General features: G+C 38.9%; 2 protein-coding genes across 2 annotated transcripts; both read right to left on the bottom strand.

The window, feature by feature from the left end:
• Positions 1-6079: 6079 nt before the first annotated feature.
• Positions 6080-13438, bottom strand: LOC131313091 (tRNA (guanine(9)-N1)-methyltransferase-like). The gene is made up of 3 exons (XM_058341194.1): positions 12737-13438; positions 7696-8055; positions 6080-6812 (listed from the first exon to the last, which is right to left on the bottom strand). The coding sequence occupies exons 1-3, from the start codon at positions 13421-13423 to the stop codon at positions 6579-6581; spliced, it is 1281 nt and encodes a 426-aa protein (XP_058197177.1). The 5' UTR covers positions 13424-13438; the 3' UTR covers positions 6080-6578.
• A 1626-nt stretch (positions 13439-15064) lies between these two features.
• On the bottom strand, positions 15065-18925 carry LOC131313092 (tRNA (guanine(9)-N1)-methyltransferase-like). Its single transcript, XM_058341195.1, has 3 exons — positions 18387-18925; positions 16465-16824; positions 15065-15576 (listed from the first exon to the last, which is right to left on the bottom strand). The coding sequence occupies exons 1-3, from the start codon at positions 18753-18755 to the stop codon at positions 15370-15372; spliced, it is 936 nt and encodes a 311-aa protein (XP_058197178.1). The 5' UTR covers positions 18756-18925; the 3' UTR covers positions 15065-15369.
• Positions 18926-20180: the final 1255 nt, after the last annotated feature.

Here is a 20180-nt window from a genome sequence, read left to right as displayed (position 1 = left end):
ACCATAGCAAAACTGGACAGGAAGTCTGTCCAAAAACTAATCCCATCGGCCCATATACAAAAGTAAAAGTCCCGTAGTTTGGGAGCACTGCCACGTACTCACCACGTGGTGCTCCAGACCACTTCACAACTACACATTCTCAGAGTTGCATGAACTCCACATAAATGTGTGATTTTAGAATAGTCGAAAACACTATGTGAAGGTGCTCCTGAACTACTGAACAACTACTCCAAACCTGACAGAAAATACATAATCTCAATTGACCATTCACGAAGACTTTTCAGGCAGAAATAAAGTAATGAAATTTGCACTATAAGGTCAAATAAGAATAGTACCTCTCCATCTCTATCAACGAGCCAAAAAATCAGTTTTCTGGACAAAATATTGAAAGACTCAAGAAAAAGTACCATAACTTCAAAAAAATCGAAAGAAAGCGCATCACAAGCAGGGAAAGCATACATGTAATCCAATAAATGCAACACACCCTCGAAACCCCAAAAGAAAATAAGCAGTTATTGTGCTGGTGATGGGCTATGTAGTGTTCAAGCTTGAATAAACAAGCCTAAAATTAGAGTTCGAGTTTGGCTTGTTTGTCCTTAACGAGTTGAGCCCTATTCATTTATTAAACGAGCCTCTTTTAACAAGCCGAGCCTATACAAACGGGCCAAGTTTTAGAGTGTTGCGTTCGACTCATTTATTAAACGAGCCTAAAACTCGACCTCAAGCTCAACTTATTTGTAAACAATTTGAGCCGAGCTCTTAACGAGTTGAGCTTTGAGCTGCTCGGGAGTAGCTTGATTTGTTTGCAACCCTACAAATGACTATGAAGGAGACAAAAAAATGTTGGGTCTTATCGTAGGAACTAATTTGAATCTTACCAAAACTCTAAAGCTAATAGATAATAATTTCCTTTTGAACTCATACCATGGAAAAGTCTCAATATTATACAATCACTTTGTTTGTTTTACATTTTAGAAAGTCATTTTGGATGTAATGAGTGGTAATGAGTAAGAGGAGTACTAGGGACAAAGAAAATTGGCAAAGAAAATACCTTTAAAGTGTACATGAAAGAGGGATTTATTGGAAACTGTGCCGAGAGTAAAAAGTTACTCTCAATAATGGGAACCAAGCAGAGTGAATAACTTCTCAAATCTGTCAATCCTCTTTTGAAGTCCATCAATCGCTTTTGCTTAGAGCATTTCCACTCCTTTTTTAAAATTTTACTCAAATTTGAGTAAAAATTTGAATAAAAATTTGATTTGGTACAAAAGTGGAACTACTCATGAACCCATATTTTACTCAAATCTCATCCATTCACCACCAATCATCGCCGCGGCCACCCATCACCTCATATCTCTCTCTCTCTCTCCTTCCTTTTGCAACCAAATCTGCTGCTGCGATCTAGAAGATGTAGTTACAGCCAAATCTAGTGTTGCAACCAAATCTGGTGTTCCGACCACCAACGTCAACCACCACTAGCAACCACCACCAACGTGGACCACCGTCACAACTACCACCAACGCCAACCACCACTAGCAACCACCATCTGAAAATTTGGTGAAGGATTTGAGTTCAAATCAAATTTGATGAAAAAGTTGAGTAAAACCCAAATTTAGTATGGGTTTGGGCAGGAAGCGGAGGTGGATTTTGGGGGGTTTTTTACTCAAATTTGAGTTTTGAGTAAGGATTTGGTGAAGTAGGAAGATGCTCTTACATATTTTAAGTAGAGTGTGAGTTCTTTACAACCTCACCTCCATCATGTAGGAACTTCACTTCCAAAAGTTTCCCCACACACACACACACAAAAGCGGATAACCCCTAAAACTCACCAAATAAATGAAAAGCATCGATCTGGAAGGTTTGAAGGTTTTCGTTGGTAAAAATCACGACAGCGAGGAAATCCCAGGCTAAGGGTGTGTTCCAAACTTCCAAATACTTATTTTTTGAATTAAATATAATATTATGAGAAAATAAATAGTCTCATAAAATATAAAATAAAAATCTTAGCGAAACAGGACCTAAACCCTCCTTCCCGTTCATTCATAGTCTGAGGGAACATACCAACATTCCACGCCGGAAATGCAGAAGCAACTCCGATTGTGAGCGAGAGAGAGAGTCACCTGACCAGGTGCTGAGTTGAGAGAGAGAGACAGACAGATAGAGACAAGGAGGTTGGTCTGGGCGGAAGAAACCGCGTCCCACTCGCGGACTCAGGATCCCTGTAGCGAGGGACCCTCGCTGCCAACAGCAGCCCATGTAAAGCCCGACGTTTTGGGTCTAAGTCAGGGAGCCACCTCTCCCCTTTGCTCCTCGCTCTCTCTCTCCCTCTGGGCACGGATGCTTGTCTGAGGTCTACTTCAGAGTTTCATACAAATAATCCGACTCGTTCAATAATTTTAAAATAATTATTTGAGCGACCTTGTAAAAAATAATCTCAATCAGATGCTTGCAAGTAAGTGATCAAATGCTTCATTTTGTCGTTCAAAATATAGGATTCTAAAAATGTGTCTGTTTGGTTTTCCGATAATTTAAATTGCAGATATTATAAGGCTTGTTGAGAAGAGTATTCAATACAACAATTATCTTAATTGAATATCGATGGGTATCAAAATGCAAATATTACTTTCAAAATATTAACTGTTTTGATTTCTATCGACGTCGATAGGTATCAGGATCCTAAATTCCTAAACAGAAAATTAAAAAATTGGATCATTTTCTTACAATTATTTTATTGAGCTAATTTTTTACAAAATCACTCAAGAATTATTTTAAGATTATCGAACGGGTCAAATTATTCGTGTGAGGCTCTGAATGGACCTCACACAACCATCCGTACCCCAAGGAAGAGAGATGTATGCCACAACCCTGAACTTAGCCACAACGACTACTTTGGCTATGATTCTCCCAAATGATTTGGGAGCATCATGCTCCCATTATTCTTAAGTGTAGCTGTATAGGATGGTAAATGTTTTCTTAATGAATAATATATAAAACATGTTTATGTGATAAATAATACTTCACTTTGGTCAAAAATTATCCATATTGGAAAGAGTCTGAGTTTGGGGGAAGTGGACTTTTTTTTGATAAGGGAAATTTGAGCTTCTGCAGCTCTGAATCTCACAAAAAATGAAAAAAATGGGAAAATATATATTTTCGTGTTAGCGAAACAAGGCTCTTGTTTCTTTGGTGGGGTATTTTTGTCATTAAAATTATTAGTGGACTTAGTGGGTTATGAAACTTAGAAGTGGACTATATTTGAGCTTCTGCAGCTCTGAATCTCAATAAAAAATAGAACAGAACATATAACATTATATGTGAACTTCTGTAGTTCTAAATCTCACAAAAAAATAGAATATATAATATTATGTCTGAACTTCTGTAGCTCTAAGTCTCACAAAACATGACATAAAATTATATGTTCTCAAAATAACATCATATCTTTCAAACAATATTATATATCTTAAAAAATAACATTATATGTTCACATATCATGCCACCATTATCCTTATTTCCAGTCGCGCATTGAATTCCAAGTTGAATGTTGATGAGACCACAAGGGGTCGAGCTTCATTTTTTCATCGTTTCTTCATCAAAACTTTCATCGGATCCTTCAAATTTTTGATTTTCTGCCTCCGAATAACATTCTCATAACCTCTATATCTACATATATACATATTCAAAACAACATAAACAACAGTAATATATCTCAAAAACGAGATAAAAACACATATTACACATGACAGAAGTTCGCATATAACGTTATATACTTTGTTGTCCATCACTTATTGAATTGGTCCGCGCAGCGACCTCTTCGACTTGCTTATGATAATATATGGATATATCCATATGTGCTTTTGGGAGGCCGTTGCGCGAACCTATTCAATAAGCGAACATAAAACGTTATTAGTTCCTCTCCTTTTTTTTAGTTTTAGAGGACAAAATCCCGTATACAACGTTATATATTCTCTATGCAAATTGAAATATTTTTTTTATGTCAATACAATAAACCAAACCACATCGCTAACCGAGCTTCAAATCATATATTTTCACGTATAAGTCGGAGAGGCTGTTACGTGGACCAATTCAATAAGTGATCGACGACGGAGCATATACCATTATATATGATAGAAGCTCATATATAATACTACACGGTACAAAGGTTATATATAACGTTATATATTCTCTTTATTAAATAACATAGAATATTTCTAATCTAGAATGTTATATATAACAATATAACGTTATATATTATTATATCTCTCTCTAACTAAAAATGTTTTAAAAAATGACATTAAATAATAACAAAAACACACAAAAATATATTTTTTTTGTGACACAAAAAGCACATATATAATCTTATATATTTTTTCAAAAAACACAATATGTTCTAACCTTATATATCTAGCCCGAGAAAAAACACACATAACCTTATATATTTATTCAAAAAACTCCAAATATATCAGAAGCAAGTCGGAGATGCCGCTTCGTGGACCAAATCAATAACTGATTAATGAAAAGCACAAATATAACCTTATATATTTATTCAAAAAACTTCAAATCTTTAACCCTAAAAAAAGCACACATATAACCCTTCCCTTTTTTTCCTATCAGGTAATTAACCAAAACAAGGCAGAGAAAAACTCACCAAGGAACTTACACACCCGGGCTCTCGAGGAAACGCGGAGTTTCAAAGCAAATTCTACAGCGATCGACAATGGACAGCAACTGTTCCTGAGAGTATAATATATGTACTATAGGAATAAAACCTATGGATTAGTATTTTTTAAGGGATATACAAAACCGAGAGGCTGACGCAATGGAGGGCGAGAACTCGGCAATGATGGTAGCGGCCATGGATCTCTGGCCATGGCGGCGGCGTCCATCGAGGGCTATGTCGACAGCGTCCATCAAGGGCGGGGGCGGCGACAGCAGCCACTTGTTGGTAAGCATCACCATTATGGGCAGCGTGGGCCCGATCCACTTCATGGTGAGTGAGGGAGAGCTCATCGGCGTGGAGAATTTGGGGTGGACGGCTCACCAGGGGAGGGGAGGAGATAGAGAGGGTGGGAGAGGGGAGGCTCAGATCTGTTTTGTGATCTAGGGTTTCTCTCTCTATATTTTATATAGGAGGGTTTTTTGGTCTTAAAAAATATCTCTTTTTAAGTAAATTAGAGTTATTAGGTTATATAACTATATTAGTGGACTAGAGGAGTTATGAAATTTAAAAGGGGACTTAGTGGGTTACAAACATGCTATAGTGGACTTTCCACCAATTTTTTAAGTATTCTTTTAGGCGCCCTATTTAGAGCAGTTCAAAATTGGTAATCAATCAAATTGGCGCCTACATTTTCGGGATTACTCCTTGGTTTCTGTTTGTGGGTTTCTAGATTATACTACTCCTCAATTGTTTTTTCAAAACTGCTACCGATACAGATTTTTGAAAATAGATAGCGTGTACAGATGGACTTTGGACCCGTTTTGGGTCCCAAAAAAATGATCGGAGCCGCTCATTTTGTTCAAACTATCTTGTTGGAGGTCTCCGTAAAAAATCAGCTCATTTGGATATCGATAAGGGGGTTTACGAAACACCTAGCTTTGCTTCAAAAAAAAGGCTATTTCTGAAGCAAAGTTGGGTGTATCGTAAACCCCTTTACCGATATCCAAATGAGCTGATTTTTTACGGTGACCTTAAACATGATGTTTTGAACAAAATGAGCGGCTTCAATCATCCTCGTAGGACCCAAAACGGGATCCAAAAACCTATTTGTATGCGCTATCTGTTTTCAAAAATCTGTGCATATAGCACTGTTGTTTTTTACCCGTGCTACTCCTCAGTTTAGTTGCCAATTTTTGTGAGAATATTAGTACTCCAAATTGATTTTAAAAATGGAAGGGTAGTTTGGGAAAGTTCTTTTAGAAATGGTGCAATGATTGTGTCAAGATAAATTTTGAGTTTCCTAAAAATTGGGACGAAAGGAGTACTATGATTTTTGGTCAAAAATTCACAAAACTATCTCATTTTTGACAAATCCACTTTAGTTTTGTGAGTAGTTTTAATCCAAGGGTTGTGATAACCTACTTTTCAATCAAATGGTCCTATATTTATCGAGAGCATGATGCTTCCATACCACTGTAGAAGTTTTGCACAACAGGATTCTTTGTTCTTTTTTTGGTACATCTGAAATTCAAAGATTAACAAACCAACAGCAGCAAACAGAACAAGTCCAGCACTAAGACTAGAGTCAACAGTAAACACCATGTTTAAATAGACCTAAAAACCAAACTAGAGACAGCTTAAACATTCCAATGCCAAATCCCCAGGCTATCCTTGATGATGAACGGCCTTGTTCAATGGCGGAATATCAACGGAGATTACCAGCTCCTCTGCTTGTTCCACACCAAATCTTGCCAGGTTGTCCGTGCTCTAATTTGCAAGACGGTAAACATGAGTGAGATTGGCACCCATGTGTGACATGAGAATCCGAGAATCCTCCACCAGAGCCCCATGATGGTGACCTTCTGGGCTGGGGTGCCGTTGTTGGTAAAGATTGACCTCAAGTAGAGAATCTGTTTCGATCTTAACATTCATCAAGCTTTTTTTCACGATGAGGACAGGATTCAACACAATTCTTTTTCCTCTTAAGGTGATCAGCAGTCTCACTGTTATCTTCTCCATCTGAATCTCCTTGTTTTTTTTCTGAATCAGCTTCACATCTTTTCCTTTGAGGGATCACCTTAAAGAATGAAGTCTTCCAATCCCTAGTCTCCAAAAACTTGAGGAGTATTTCTATTACTTGATTCACAGTGAGGACCTGAATACATATTTACAAATGCAAAATATTGAATGGGGAAGAACAATATCTTCATATAGAAAGAATTTGATTGGTTAACAAAACATAACTCTTGGAAAAGAAATCGATCGGATACACAGAAAACTAAAAACAGAAAGACAAAGATTATGTTGCTGCATTTTCTCATCGTTATTCTTGTAGGAAAAAAGGGAAAACGAATCCATTTTGCTGGAATAATTTACTAAAAATTGAAAAATAAAAATGCTTCCAGACTAAGCTAATTTAGGCCTTCTAGGCCTGGAAACAAAAGTGCTTTCTAGTGCACAGATTAAATCGTGTCATATCATTGACCCATAGTTCACCATAAATCCATTTTTTTCAAAATTCACTATGACTCTAAATCTCACCAACACTTGTACATATTATTTAGCAAAATGAGTCCAGAATCCTGCAAAAATCACAAAATGATTGAAGTACTCCCAACTTTCCTTTCCCTCTTTCCATCTCCAGATCAAATTTCACTAGGATAAATCCACCTGTTGGCGCCTGCCTGAAACCTCTCTTTGGTGATCCAGGGTAAAACTTAACAGGTATCATATTCGAAGTCACACTATGTAACAGCTTATTTAGCTTCCTTCCTCTCTAACTTACTGAAGACCATAAAAACAGATCCTCGTGTTTCAGCCTGAATGCAGAAATAGATCATACTTCCATTTTGCTGCTAGAAATTCACCATTCATGCTTTTGCAGAAACTCTCAACACTAAACAGTACGTAGGTCCATAAACAGCACAAAATTGAAGAACAAGCAAGGAGTGCAGCGATGTTGAGAGTGAAAAATAGCAAAGATTTACAAGGAACTAAATAGCAAAATAACAAAGTAAGAACCAAAAAACAAACCATACCTTGGAGCCAGACATCTTCAGATAGTTTCCTATGGGAAGTTTTGCAGTTTGAATCCCCTGCTCTTCTGCTTTCTTCATAGTTATCCCTTTCCATCTGTTCCGATCCACCAACCCACCGACAATGTATATTTTCCTTGGATCAAGTTCCTCCAGAATATTTTCTGAATCAGCTGTGAGATATACCAAATGTTCCTTACGATCTTGAAAAGCTTCAACATACGGTCGGTTCTCCTTCTCTATTATCCACTTATCAAACCCTGGAAGCCTTTGCAATTGAATCTCCATCTCTCCATGGCAGCCAGTTAACCAGAGGTGGCCAGGGGAACTGCATCTTGCATTCATCGCGTAGCAATACATAATCTGCATGTTTGCATCCATGACAATCAGTATTTGGAACTTAGCAAACAATGATATGGTCATATTGTGGTTTCCACTTTGTTCTGAGTAATCAAAACAAAATATATTTATATATATACAAAAGATGAGTAAAAGATCACTAGTCACTACTTAAGCAAAATAGATAACAAGAAGCATAACACATGTTAATTAAGTAATAGCTGCCGGATCCAGCTGGGAACCAAGATTTCCCATACGTATTAAGTAGGGTCAGGACATGTAACCATCAAATCGTACATGGACTCAATGAACGAAAACCCCAGTGAACGATGACCATGATAACAAGGACACGACATGCCGATCAAAAAAAAAAGAGGACCCGACACACAAGTATAAAACAGTGGAGGTCTATAAAGCACCGGCACCTCGACCTCCGGACAAACGTGGACACATGTCAGACACGCCATGTGGCGCATCCAATAATTTAATTAAATTTTTAGAGGGGGACACGGATGGGGAAACGGGTGGGACTCGTATGGGACACGACTGGGGTGCATCTGTAATTTTTTTAATTTTTTTGGGTTATTACTTAAAAAGTTTTGGGTTAAAATATAATTAAACCTATAAAAGAACATATCTTCAGCGAACTAAACCCTAATCTGCAGATGACATCACAGCTCAGTTATTGATGATCTTAGGACGGCATTTTGTAGATCTATTTCTGACTTTTGCAATTAACTTAATATATGACGTTTCTTATCTAATATATCATATAAACTATCACAAATGATGCATCAATCATTAAGAATTTCAAAATGAATCACCTGATAAGACTGGCTATTTTCAAAAACCGAATATATAAACATATGTGTGTGTGTGTGTGTGTGTATATTTTTATTTTTTTTAATAAATAATATACGCGTGGCGTGTCCCCCACCTTGTCCATATCCCCAATTTTTTTAGAATTTCCGTGTCCAGGTTGGTGCATCATAGGCAGAGAGCCTATGAGCTTAAAATTATGGAATTTATCAAAACAAGAAGAAATTTGCTGAGATGACCAGAATTTCTTGCAATGCCTCAAAAGTAAGGGGCCGTTCCGGTTTCTCAAAAAAAGTACTTTTTGAAAAAGAAGGTAATTTCAAACTCAAAAATCATGTGTTTACGCAAATAATTTTCTTACCAATACAAATCTTGTTTGATAGATCTCATTAAGATCTTTTAAACAGTGCAAAAAAAATTGAAAAAATATTTTTCATTTTCATTATATTTGAGTTTGAAATTCAAACATTTTGAAAAAAAAGTACTTTTTCTTAAAGTGGAACACCACCTAAATGCCTCTAATATCCTCAAAATAATTTCACACGAGCCTCCAAAAACACAACTGATGGGCCCCAAAACTCCCTTAAATTTACAACAATCATGATTTCTCAAAATGATCTCCATATAAGTTAAATCCTTCAAATACTCCAATTCGCCCACCACTAATTTGCTACACGCCTGAAATATATGTAAGATCGGGTAGTACATGCAATAAGAAGACGATAAACATCCCTTCAATAGTAGCCTCGTACCGAGCCCATCTCAGAAACATGCTAAGCGCCATCATGTCAAATCTATATGCGCCACGCAAACCACATTAAAAAAAAAAAACTACACTGGATTCCCGGCAGAGCAATCAATCATATCTCATTATTCATTCTACCCAGTGGGCTTCCACAGTTACCAATGTTCCATGGTGTGGGCATATGATATATCCCACATCCGGATCTCCAGGAGCCCCTCCAGCGACCCTTTCCAGGTGAAGCAAGGTTCCTCCATAATACTCACCTCCTGGAGGAGCAAGGCTTTCTCCACAACCCTTACCCCCAGGAGGAGCAAGGCTTCATCCATGATACTCACCCCCTGGAGGAGCAAGGCTTCCTCCACAACCCTTACCTCCAGGAGCAACAAGGCTTCCTCCATGATACTCACCTCCGGCAGAGCAAGGCTTCCTCCGCAAGCCTTGCCTCCACCAAAGTAACGCTTCCTTCACAAATCTTGCCTCCGCCAAAGTAAGGCTTCCTCCACGAACTCTACCTCCACCAAAGCAAGGCTTCCTCCACAAGCCTTGCCTCCACCAAAGTAAGGCTTCCTCCACAACTCTACCTCTGGAGGAGCAATGCCTCCTCCAGGCCTTCCTACTTAACACTCTTAAGGCTCCACGAGCCCTCTACATGTATTCAAAGGTGACTTTACACACTGTCCCTAGGCCAGTAGCAAGGCCTAGGTATCTCACTCGGGACCTAAGGAGGAATGTGGTTTGAAGGCTAGAGCAAAGGGTTTGTCAAGGAGGACGAGCTTGCCTCCTGCGAGCTCTAACTTGACCGGTCCTAGAGAAAGAAGGGACTTGACCGCCATCTAACATCTCGGAAGAAGTATCATACCTACCGCCTGGCACCTCGGAGCCCGTATCATACCTACCGCCTAACTTGGTAGATGATACGGGTCTCCATGTATCACCGAAATAGCCTCTGTTGGTTCCTTGATTACAAGCTCCGAGGCCTGACTTGGGACTAAAAGAGGAAAGCACGTCAACCTCCACTCTTCCCCCCAATGGGGAAGAGCCTCACACCTGGCTCTCTCATCTCCGAGGCTCATACATAAGGAGAATTGACACTATAGTAAAGACAAGTATTCAACAAGCATTCAATACACCTATCTACTCTCTGGTTAAGACCTCACTCTCCACTGCCATCCCTCTTTCTAAGTCTGCCCCGAGCTCTTTCCTCCTCCACCTCCAGTGGTCTCGAGCACCATTGTAGCAACCGCCATATACCCGGAGGGCGGCGACCTCAGGTACTCTTCCCACTCCTACATTCCACACATGGCTTTCAGCCAAATGTTTCCTATGTCATGATTTCAAAAGGTGACAATAACTGAGTTCAAATGAGTACAAATAATGATCAAAAGAACACTCTTTGCAAAGAGATTCAGTGAAGAATGTACTACAAATTACCCGGTACCTCGAATTGGCAATCAAACCATATAATACGTGAATACCATCTTCAAGATCAACATTATAAACTTCTCTTTACCAAAAAAAAAAAAACATTATAAACTTCTATGCTTACCAGACGTCATTAAGCCATATGATCAGCCACAACTAGTACTACTCTTCCACTTAAGCTAAAGGAAAACTCTCTATTGGATTAGTTTGCTTTTGTTCTCCTTCACAAGGATACCTCATTCCATTTATACGAAGAGACTGACTCCCATTCAATGTAACTGCTTTTGTTTTTCCTGCATTAACATGCAACCTCTCAAAGGATCATAACTATTGTTGGCGAACTAAACATGGTAGTCCACAGTTAATAAATACTCAAGTACTACGAACTCAAAGCAATTCTATCTAGTCCATGGGTAAATCACAGCCAACATAATCATGCATCGTAGACCATAATCTATCCATCCCAAAATTGAAAATTCATAAAACCAAACTAAGAAAAATAACTCAATCCGAATAATTCACATTGGAAGCCTTAATACATTCAACCAACTCTTATTGCAAAGACTTGAGGCAACAACGAACTAATTCTGCTCTACCTAACTTCTATAACTTATTTCATGTGGCTCAAGTGAAGTGGTGCCTGTTACGATTGTGGAATCTGATGGTACTGCTTATGTAGCCATGAGGATACCGGATCCAACTACAGATCAGAGTGAGAAAGCAAGGATAACTATCGCTTGTATTCATCACCATCATTGTGAAACAGAAGCAACCACCAGTCTAGCCAGTGTATGCACTGTACATTACTAATCTTTCTACGTTCATAAACTCTTGGATTTTCTGCAAATTCCTGAAGCACCATGGTGACTTCTGAATTTAATGGTACGTCTGCTGAGGAATCTACAAGTATAAAAATTACAATAGAAGTTTAAGCACGTGAAAATCACGTGTTCAATTTAAGAAAACAAAAGATAGCTAAGCCATCTCTAACTGGGCAAATGAGGCCTGTTGGTATCATAGCTAACAAGCACAGCTTTCTGCCTCCAACATGCTTGCTAGCTATGCATTTTACCTACTTGCATTTTTTCCGGATATATTCAACCATAAATTTTTTCAATCAATTGAAACTTGCCAAATCATTCATCACCTCACCTATCATATGTTCATAATGTAATTTAAGTATTTAACAAGGAAAAAAGACAATAGTGATGGAGCAAGTATACACTAGGCAAAATAAAATTTGTACTACCATTTTATTTACACTTGCCATGCAAAATGCATATCAATATTGGAGCTACAAGAACATATGTTTGCTATCTAATTTACCCATTTGCCTTTTGGCTAATCATATTTGGTCATCTATTGGAAACTAGGCAAATGTTTTTCAACCAAATGAAGCTTGCCAACATCATCAGTCACCTTACCTATCATGTGTTGATGTTTACTTAAACTAGGAAACATAACTAATAATGCTGGAGCGCATGCATAAAGTGACTAGGCAAAATAAAAACTGGACATTTTAATCCATATTATCTAGCAAAACGCATAATCAAATAATCCTTTAGTACGGCCCTTTGCTCATGCTCTCAATTCTTGCTCTGGGCTCGCGCTCTCAATCCTCGCTCTCGTGAATTTTAGCATATGCTCGTGCCTTATGTGACTTAAAGTGCGAGTTACAAGATCGAATTAGGGCAAGTGCAGTAGAAAAAAAAAATAGACCTGTTGGACGAGGCTATTGATCTCAGACGGAGTCATGAGGCTGGCGAATTCGAGGTCGACGACTATATTCTGTCCCTGCGTCTTGGCCTCGTTGAGCCTCTTAACCTTACTCTCTCTCTCCTCGCACCTCTTCTCCATCCTCTCCTTCTTCAACCCCTTCCTCGACCCTATCAGCTTCTCTCTCTCCTCTTCCGACAACCCCGCGACCCTCTCCTCCCACTCCCTCCGCTTCCTCTCGCCCTCCCTCTTCCTCTGCTCCTTCGCCAGGGCCTTCTTCTGCGCCTTCTTCGCTTCGAACTTCTGCTGCTTCAACAGCTTCTTCTGCGCCCTCTTCGACATTAGAGGTTGTGAAGCGCATCTGTCCTCGTTTTGGAGAGAGTTTTCGCCACTCGTAATCGGAGGCTCTGTCGTCGCCGTCGTCATTTGTAGCGGGCGGAAGTGTGGATTGTCGATGCGGGGAGCTAGGGTTTTGGTGGTGGCCCGAATCGAGTTGAGGTGGGAGGAGTGGGTTGGGTTGGGGAAATGAAACGACGTCGGGAAGTGGAGGGATCGTGTCATATTGGGTTGGGTTCTGTTGTTAATGCCATCTTTGAAAATAGGGAGAATTGCCAAACAGAAGCAAAATGGACCCAACAGTACGCTATGCGGGAATTCGAAAATAACCCCACGGGTGTCCATAGACTCCATGCCTAAAAATTGGGATGGGATCCTCTCTACTCCCGTGAGACGATCATGTCTAGGTTGTTTCCGAGCCGTTTTATGGTCTGTATTTATGATTGGGACAGATATTTTAGACTTCATCGAGAACAATAGGAAAAAAAAATCATTCTAGTTGAATATTTCTATCTAGTGCTGCTATGTTTTCTAAACCCATTTTCATGGAAATAAATGTGTTCCAAAAATATTTTAAACGATATCACAAATGAATTTTAACGTGCCTAATGTTCTCGGCGCGTGTAAAATATCAATGGTCTTCATCATCAAAACAGACCCGATACCAGAAACAACCCGGACAGACTCGTCCCCTAAAAACATTAGTAAGGCAGGAAATTTAGGTCCATTTTTTCCTTGAACGTTAAAACATCACCCTTGTGCCAATGGAAAACTACTCTTAAGTCCTCACAATCTTATACCGTAATAACATCTTAGAAAATGAAATTGACGTAACAATATGACAAATGTCTATAAAATATGAAGACGGAGAGACAAGCTTCTTAACGGGGATCCGGCCCCAAAGGAAAGCGGGGGAAGAATACTACCTTTCCATTGTATCTTACAGACTCGGCATTAATTTGCTTTCCAGAATGTGGAGGTGTGGAAATTGAAGAGAATTGAGATAAGGTAAGTTGACAATGTATTTACATGATTTTAGTAGGATTCTACTCTTTGATTTGGCCGACTTACTGTCATCAAATAGCTAGCACAAATTCACTTCAAGGCATTTCTAACTTAAATCGTGTCCGTTGTTTTGGCACCATGCACCAATGCCAGACTGGTCATCCTGGCATATAGTAATATATTTTTGATATGGCTAATACATTTTATATATTTTCGATATGGCTAATACATTTTTTGTTCACAAATGGCACCAGACCTAATTTTGAACTTGTGGAATCAAACACCAGTGGCTCCAGCTATGTATTGGTTTATGCTCGATTTGGGGTGTTTTTCTCTATGCTTCAAACTGATAATGGATCAGTGTATGCTACAAGGGAGGCTATGATTTGCATTCAAAAACTCTTCTATAAGTCAGTATATATTGGAGGGCAATGCACTGCAGAGCTCAATAAAGTGTTGAAATGATAATGGGTATTATACAACATAGACCGACCTTCTTGTTGGACATATTGGTATGATGTGCACGGATGACTAATCCAGTCTTGTAGATTCGTTTCTGAATGCATGATGGAGATGATGTCAGGCAAAATGTGGCTAGGAGTACTTTTTATGCAGCGAAAATCCTATGTTTCTAATGGAAATACTTTCTATTTTCAGCCTCGATGACAAAATCCATTTATGACAGTGCATTATTGTTGCTTTTTCCGATTTCCAACTCCTTTCTGAGTTGAAAAATGAAATAGATGCACGAAAGTTGTTCTCGATTGATGACCCCTATTGATCAGCTTTGCCGAAGCATTCTCTATTATTAGAGGGATTACCAAATAAACAAACACTTCCTTTTGATCTTCCTGTTGTAATCTCTGTTTTCTTTCTTGTACCTGGTAGCAAAGTACTCACTCGATGCAGATGATAAAAAAAAAAGAAGCATTCCATGAACTTGGAGGATCCCGATTTTCCTATCCTGGTATATGAAGAAGGCATGTTGAATTGTAAGTAGTAAAACAATTTACTGAGATATCTATGACATTCAGTTGGCAAAACCTTTTGCATGCATCGCAGGTGCCTCTTTGGTAGTAACCCAAAAAGAAGGAAGAAACAAATTCATGGCAATGCGTAAATATCCTTTTGTTCGCTTTTAATGCTACCGGTCAGCACTATGCTAACAATTGTTGATGGAAAAGAAGAGAAATAGAAAAGAAACTACGTCATGACCCTGAACCTAGAATTTTTCAGCCACGCCCAATCCGCTAGCCATGAGGACAGGATTCAACACATTTCTTTTGCCTCTTAAGCTAATCAGCAGATTCAACACGCTTCTTTTTCCTCTTAACCTGATCAGCAGCCACTTCGTTATCTTCTCCGTTTGAATCTCCTTGGTTTTTTTCTGAATCAGCTTCACATCTTTTTCTTTGAGGGATCACCTTAAAGAAAGAAGTCTTCCAATCCCTAGTTTCCAAGAACTTGAGGAGTATTTCTATCACTTGATTCACAGTGAGGACCTGAATTCAAATTGACAAATGCAAAATATTCAATGGGGAAAAACAATTTCTTCATATGAAAACGATTTTTCTTGGTTTCCAAAACGTAACTCTTGGAAAAGAAATCAACCTGATACTCAAAACTAAAAACTAAAAACTAAAAGACAATTTTTATTCTTATTTTTTGATAACTCAGGTGTCCGGGCTAGCTTTTGGGCACCTCAACAAACCTTGGGGAACCAATCCCACCGCCCACTTGCGGGAGACCCAATTAAAGCCAGAGCAAAGCTATACGGACTGGCCCCAAAGGAGTTTATAGCACCTAACAGGTTTCGAACCTGTGACCTTAGGAGACAAAGGTTATCTTCTCCATTTTCTCATCCTTAAAACTTGGAGGGGGGGGGGGTGTTGTGGGGTTGGGTACTAAGCTAATTTTTTGGTGGAATAACATACTAAAAAATATAGGGGAAAATGTTTTCAGAATAAGCTAATATAGGCCTTCTAGGCCTGGGAAAAAAAAAAGTGGCTTGCTAACGCATAGATTCAATCCAACTGTTGGAGCCTGACCATTGCCTCTCGTTGGTGATCCAGGGTAAAACTTTGCAGGCATCATATTTTAAGTCACACTTTGTAACAGGTTATATAGCTTCCTTCCTCTTATTGAAGACTGTAAAAACAGATCCTCATGTTTCAGCCTGAATGCAGACAAATTTAGAAATAGTATCATACTTCCATTTTGCTGCTTGAAATTCAACATTCATGCCTTCGCAAAACAGTAAGTAGGTCCATGAACAACACAAATTGGAGAACAAGCAAGGAGTGCAGCGATGGCGAGAGTAAAAATTAGCAAAGATTTCCAAAGAACAAAATAGCAAAGTAACAAAGCAAGAACCAAAAACCTAACCATACCTTGGAGCCAGACATCTTCATATAGTTTCCTATGGGGAGTTTGGCAGTTTTAATCCCCTGCTCTTTTGCTTTCTTCTTGGTTATCCCTTTCCATCGGTTTCGCTCCACCAACCCACCGACAATGTATATTTTCCTTGGATCAAGTTCCTCCAGAATATTTTCTGAATCTGTTGTGAGATATACCAGACGTTTCTTACGATCTTGAAACGCTTCAATATAGGGTCGGTTCTCCTTCTCTATTATCCACTTATTGAACCCTGGGAGCCTTTGCAATTGAATCTCCATTTCTCCATGGCAGCCAGTTAACCAGAGGTGGCCAGGGGAACTGCATCTTCCATTCATCGCGTAGCAATTCAAAATCTGCATGTCATAATCCACGACAATCATTATTTGGAACTTAGCAAAAGATGTTAGTCTTACATTTTCACTTCGATCTGAATAATTACGTGAAAATACAAACAAAAAGATCGAGTAGAAAATCACTAGTCACTACTTAGACAAAAGTAACAAGAAACAAGAACATGTTAGTAATTAGTTCTTAGTAGTAATAGCTAAGCCCGATCTAACCGGTATCCAGGATGAAACCATTAAATCGTACATGGACTCGACGAATGAAAAAACCCAGTGAAGAATGTCCACAATAAAAACAAGGAAGCATAAAACTACCATGGAGAAAACAGCAGAACGTCCTATGAGCTTAAAATTATGGAATGCATCAGAAGAACAGGAAATTTGCAATGCTAAAAAATCCAAAAAAAAATGATAACCAAGAATCAAACCAACACAAGAACATAACAATGGCTTATTTCCACACACGTAATACCAATAAAACTTATACTTCTTTAGTTCTTTTCCATTAGGTGTCAGTGTCACAAATGTGTTCAACGAAGAACACTGTAATTCAAAAGGGACTCACAACATTGCGCAAAAGTGCAAGTAACTCTAGGATGGAAGCAAATTTCCAAACCTATTAGAACCACAAAAGTGGTTGCTTTAAACATTATTTACTTATCCCCAAATTACTTAAATTGTAATTGGGGTACATTTGGCATTTGCTGTGCAATCACCATTCTCACATCCTTTTTCCCGCTGACTCTGCAGATTTCAAAGCCATTGTATCCCAAACTAAGACAACAAACTTAATCAGAATAATTCACACAGGACGCCAAATAAGTTCAACCAACTCCTCATTGGGAAGACTCATGGCAACAACAAACCGAAGTCTGCTTTACCTGACTTCTACAACTTACTACATGTGGCTCAAGTGAATTGGTGCCTGTTACGAGGGTGGAGTCTGATGGTACTGGTTACAAAGCCATGTGGATACCGGATCCGACTGTGGATCATAATGAGAGAGAGTAAGCATAACTATCTATTGTATTCGTCATCATCGTAGTAAAACAGCAGCAACCATAGGTATAGCCTGTGTATGTGCTTTAGATTACTTTATTGTTCTAAGTTCAACCTGTTCTAGGATTCAGCGAATTCCTGAAGCAACCAATGCAACTTCTGTGTAGGAAAAATAACAATTCTGACATTTATTTCCATATTATCAAGCAAAATTCATATTCACATAAATCATTCATGAGGGCCTTTGCTCATGCTCTCGATCCTCGCTTTCAGCGCTAGCTCTCGCGAGTTCTAGAATCAGAACTCTTGGATATTTTACAAGACTCTTTTCACGCTCAGAGCCGGCTCCAGATAAGCCCCACAACTTCACAAGCATCCGGGCTTGGGCAACCCCACCATGGGACAACAACAGAAAAAATTGTATACCCCAAAACAAAGTAGGTAAACACCTTGATTTTTTCTCTTTTTTTTTAATTGTATAGCCGGCGCTGTTCACGCTCGTGCATTATGTGACATAGGGTGGAGTTACAAAATCAAAAGGAACATGTAATAAAGCAACAGATGAAAAAGACCTGGTGGACGAGGCTATTGATCTCAGACGGAGTCATGAGACTGACGAATTCAAGGTCAACAACAATATTCTGGCCGTGTGTTTTGGCGTCGTTGAGCCTCTTGACCTTACTCTCTCTCTCCTCCAACTTCTTCGCCATCCTCTCCTTCCTCGACCCGTTCCTCGACCCAATCAGCTTCTCCCTCTCCTCTTCCGACAACCCCGCAACCCTCCCCTCCCACTCCTTCCGCTTCCGCTCGCCCTCCCTCTTCTTCTGCTCCTTCACCAAGGCCTTCTTCTGCGCCTTCTTCGCTTTGAACTTCTGCTTCTTCTTCTGCGCCCTCCCAGATAGCAGCGGTTGTAGAGGCTCCTCCTCCTCCGTCGTCCTCATCTGTTACTTACAGGTGGGGCGGGAGTGTGTGCTTCTCGAATGTTGGGGCTAGGTTTTACTAGTTGATAAAAGGAAAAAGCTACACACCACATCGGTGCGCCCGTTTGTGTGATTCACTCGCTGCCGGCCTAATTTTTAAATTGCAAGCGACCTATCAAAGTCAGGAATGGCAGAGCTACTTTATCTTGGGCAATTGAATGACATTTTTAACCCTTTTTATTTCCTCTTGCTACTAGGATAGTTCTCTCCTGTATAATCCCCAGAAAAGCTGTTTTACTCTTTCAAGGGTCTAGATTTAGAGCGAGGAGTGCTAAGGACAAAAAAAATATTCTTAAAGTATACATGAACGGTTCAAATTTACTGTGCAGTACATTTGAGCTGTTCATGTACACTTTAAAGATATTTTCTTTACCTATTTTCTTTGCACCTAACATTTCACTTTTAGAGCATCTTCAATCAAACATCCTTTTATTTCTTCATTTTAGATAATTAAATTAATATTGTTTAATAAAAAAGTGATTATAGAGGATTTTATTATCCGTATAAACTCCAATCACAACCCTCTATATTTTTATATTCAAACTCTATTTCAAATACTTCATCACTTCTTACAAGAATGGAGAGCCTAAAGTTACTGGGTGGTCTTGGACCTCACAGAAATGTATGATGATAAGGGTGTTGAGACACCAAGTGGCGGTGCCCCCCACACCACCCAATAATTTTTCCATTTAAAGTGCTAACGAGAAATTTTTTAATGTAACTGTTAATTATAACGCTCTCTCATTTGTAGTGAGACCTTCACATACATGAAGCTCAGATTTTGCTGATAATCTTGCCAATGATAGTTTCTTAGTAAGGTCTCATTCTTTTGAATTTAACTTAAATTTGATAATTTTGTCCTTATTTGATTTTTTTTACATTTGTTAATTTTACGTCAAATTTTTATAAGTTATTGATTCGTTTCAATGAAAGGAATCAGAACGAATCAGAAAAGTAAATTAAGTTCAAAAGAACTCAGCCTAAGAGAACTGAAATTAGGTTTTTTCTTTAAAAAAAAAAAAAACCCCTAAATATTCGGGGTGGAGCACTGCCCGTATGCATTTTTCTTGTGCAAGGATGTATTAGTAACTTGTATATATATGAACTTTAAGAACTGATGGATGGAGGTTAGTTTTGTCATTTCCAAAAAATAAAAGCAGGATAGGACATCTATAAGCCTTGTTCAAAAAGCAATCAACGGCAGACTAGAGACCTGTCACTTGGAATAGAAATATAAGAATAAAGTATTACACTTAACCTGCATGCGCCCAATAGCAGGACCCTAGATAAAATGGGTACAAGTAAAATGTTAAGGGCTTACAGAGACATGTGGTCGTGGAACTTGTCTCCGGATCTAAACCTACCCAGTTTACCCTAGCATGTTTC

The sequence above is a fragment of the Rhododendron vialii genome, chromosome 13a (assembly GCF_030253575.1).
Source record: "Rhododendron vialii isolate Sample 1 chromosome 13a, ASM3025357v1".
NCBI lineage: Eukaryota > Viridiplantae > Streptophyta > Magnoliopsida > Ericales > Ericaceae > Rhododendron > Rhododendron vialii.
This window is presented reverse-complemented; position numbering and strand designations above follow the sequence as displayed.

Excerpts from the sequence above, each read along its gene's own strand:
- LOC131313091 (XM_058341194.1), bottom strand. The coding sequence starts at position 13,423 with ATGGAGTCTATGGACACCCGTGGGGTTATTTTCGAATTCCCGCATAGC. Across the intron at positions 8,056-12,736 it reads TCAATAGCCTCGTCCAACAG|ATTATGTATTGCTACGCGAT; the intron begins GTCTATTTTTTT and ends GCAAACATGCAG. Across the intron at positions 6,813-7,695 it reads TGAAGATGTCTGGCTCCAAG|GTCCTCACTGTGAATCAAGT; the intron begins GTATGGTTTGTT and ends ATATGTATTCAG.
- LOC131313092 (XM_058341195.1), bottom strand. The coding sequence starts at position 18,755 with ATGAGGACGACGGAGGAGGAGGAGCCTCTACAACCGCTGCTATCTGGG. Across the intron at positions 16,825-18,386 it reads TCAATAGCCTCGTCCACCAG|ATTTTGAATTGCTACGCGAT; the intron begins GTCTTTTTCATC and ends TATGACATGCAG. Across the intron at positions 15,577-16,464 it reads TGAAGATGTCTGGCTCCAAG|GTCCTCACTGTGAATCAAGT; the intron begins GTATGGTTAGGT and ends ATTTGAATTCAG.